Below are 2,896 nucleotides of genomic sequence, written 5' to 3'. Positions count from 1 at the left end.
GGGAAAGAGACCCTTTGGTTGTTATTTCAGAAAAACAAAACAACCCCATTTCTGTCCTGCTGTTTATTTCTGCAGACCACACACAAAGCTGAATATGAAGAGATTCAATCACTACATCACAAAAATACAGGCACAAAATTAAGTGGACGCCACAAAGGGTGTGTCTGAAAACACTGAATTGACTGAATCTGAGTCAGATTTCACCCTCGTGGACTTTAAGATGCCCTCAGCTATGACCGTTTCACTGGGAAAGAGCCTGACTTTCCCGTTCTGCCCTGTTGCTGTATCCTTCAGGGGTTCCAAAAACACCACTCTTTTCCCGGTCCCTGCCTTCCGTTCATCGGCGGGGGCATCGCTTTCAGGGCCAGCAGTGAGAATAGATGCATGGGCATTGCTTTGGTTTAGCATAGTTTTTCGTCTCTTGGGTTTACATTTGCAGGGACACGGTGTCAGATAGAGGTACAGAAGTACCAAAACAATGCTGGCCACGCAGGCTGCAAGAGTGGTAAAAGCTGTGTTAAATGCCTCGTGAGCATGGGATCTGTTTACGGTGAAATTGCTCACGTTTATTGTGATATCCACAGTTTCATTTAACAGACGTTGCCGATTCATTGCAACACAGGAATACACTCCAGCATCCTCAAAACGAGGACTTTCTATAACCAGACTTCCATTGGGAAATATGCGAAAGTTTTCTATCTCTTTATCGGGCTCCAGCACTCTGTTATCTGGACCGACCCACATGAAATCGGTATTCACGTTACCAGTCTTGCTATCACAGTGGACAATCAGCCTTTCCCCCACTTGAGCCTCATGAATAAAGCCAAGGGCACGGAAGGAACCATTGATGATACTGTCAGAGCAGTTCATAAAGCTATCCTGGAGCAGAAGCACCTGATGGAAGTGCCTAGCGTCAGACCACAAGCGACAGGTATAATCATTCTTAAAATCCATCACTGAGCTGAAGTGCCTACGATACCAAAAGATCAGCAACGAGTAAAGGGAACAGTCACAGACAAATGGGTTTCCATGAAGGTAGATGCCTCTCAGCTGCTTTCCTGGCACTAAATTTATATGATGCATCGGCAGGGAGGGGATCCGGTTATAAGAAACATCTAGAAACATCAGTTCTGCCAGCTTGAACCTTCCAACGTACAAATCCATGGGAAACTGCGTGAGAAAGTTTCCACTTAAGTAGAGTTTTTGCAGTTGGGAAAGCCCTCCAAATGCTGAAGGGTCGAGATAGGAAATGTGATTGTTGTAAAGCAGGAGCACTTCCAGAACCTTCAACTCCTGGAACACTGCACTTTTCACAGTCTTCAGTTTGTTGGATGATAAGTCAAGACACTTCAGATTTGGGGTGCTGGAAAAACTGTCCGTAGAAATGCTCGTGATGTTGTTATGCCGAATAATGAGGGTGTTCAGCTTTACAAACGACACCGGGATCCACTCAGAATCCAGAAGCCCAATTCTGTTATAACTCAGATCCAGTCTCTTGATCAGTCTGAAAAGGTTCCCAGGCACCTTGGACAGGTTTTTGTTGGTGCAGCTGACGATGTCAGTGGCACAGATGCAAGCGGTGGGGCACACCCCGGAGGCCCCACGGCTCGCAGTCACCGTAATCACCAACAAACACAGCAGTTCCCTGCAGCCCGGTCTGACAACTCCAGGCAGGGTGGGCAGTGCGTGTAAACGTAAAGACATTATGGTCGCCTCTAAGGCTCTTCCAGGCGCCTTTTCCACCAGCTCAGCCTCCCACCAGTGAACCTGGTAAACAATCAATATTTAAAGAGGGGTAAAAAAGCAAAGTTAACTAGCACTAGTTAGCCCTTTAGAGTAATATCTGGCTTTCCTTCCAATAACTTTTGAAATGGAGGGGTTTTTTTTTCACACTGGGGAGCCTATGTGTCCTCTTTACTGTTGGATGCAATTTTTCCTGGGTTACTCCTGCTTACAGACATTTACAGTCCCATTCTATCAACACAACCGTCTCATTATCAGAAACTCAATTGTTTTTTAAGGTGCATCCTGCGTTGTTTTTTTTAACTCTCTCCAAGAGTCACAAAAATATACAAACGCATCTTATAAACAATTACACGGAAATATTTAGAAAGCCACCCATCCAGAAAGCAACTCACGGAGCTGGGAAGCCTCACGGGCTCCGGGGATAGGCCGCCGACGGTGGTATCTTCTGCAGGTCTGTGCGTCTGTCTGTGTGTCACTCCGGCATCTTACGAGTTCCTTTCCCTTTAGCTCCCGGCGGGCGGCAGCCTCTCGCTGGCTCGCAACTTTGGGGAGTTTCAGGCAGCCGCAGCGGCGGCAGCAACCCCGGGCGCAGGAAACGTCTCGGCCGGCTGCGGTTGCTTCTCCCCGGCTCTCTTCATTGCTCTGCTGAAGGTACCGCCTGGGCGCTCTGGCCGTCGCGTGCCCGCGCGCGGGGCGCCTTGCTCCCGGAGCCTGGTCCGAGGGGCGGAGGCGCGGGGAGCGGGTCGGACCCGGCCCCTCCTCTCCGCGCACGGGAGGCTGCAGGGCCCGGGTTCCCGGGCGGCGCCGGCCGGGTTTTATCCCCGCGCGCCCGGGGTCGGGTGCGGGGCGGGGAGACCGGTCAGGCCCCCGCACGTCCTCCCTCCAGCGGGAACCAGCTCCCGGGCTGCGGGCCTGGGGCGCGCGGCGCGGGGAAGGGGCGGCGGCGCAGCCAATCGGGGCAGCGGCCGGCGCCCCCTTCGCCCCCACCCGGCAGCCCCGCCGCCAACTCCACCACCCTCCCCCCACTCCCAGGTCCCGGGAGAGCGGCCGCGCGGGCGGGGCTGGGCGGGGGTCGACACCTGAGGCCGTGGCCGGCGTCCCCCGCGGTGAGGACGCGCTCGCGCACTCCTGCCAGTCGCGTCCGCGAGCC

At 53.3% G+C, this 2,896-nt stretch overlaps 1 protein-coding gene across 2 annotated transcripts in view; it reads right to left on the bottom strand.

The window, feature by feature from the left end:
* AMIGO2 (adhesion molecule with Ig like domain 2) overlaps window positions 1-2,516 on the bottom strand; it is a 3,265-nt gene extending 749 nt beyond the window's left edge. The window contains exons 1-2 of one of the 2 annotated variants that reach the window (XM_007463852.1): window positions 2,139-2,516; window positions 129-1,767 (exon numbers count right to left, since the gene is read on the bottom strand). In XM_007463852.1, coding sequence (XP_007463914.1) covers window positions 139-1,704 — 1,566 coding nt within the window. In that variant the 5' untranslated portion in view covers window positions 1,705-1,767; window positions 2,139-2,516 and the 3' untranslated portion in view covers window positions 129-138. Of the gene's footprint in view, window positions 1-10; window positions 1,768-2,138 lie in introns of those variants that run through there. The other variant, XM_007463851.1, reaches the window with a different exon arrangement.
* Window positions 2,517-2,896: the final 380 nt, after the last annotated feature.

This window comes from Lipotes vexillifer, unplaced genomic scaffold (genome assembly GCF_000442215.2).
Source record: "Lipotes vexillifer unplaced genomic scaffold, Lipotes_vexillifer_v1.1 scaffold349, whole genome shotgun sequence".
Classification (NCBI taxonomy): domain Eukaryota; kingdom Metazoa; phylum Chordata; class Mammalia; order Artiodactyla; family Lipotidae; genus Lipotes; species Lipotes vexillifer.
This window is presented reverse-complemented; position numbering and strand designations above follow the sequence as displayed.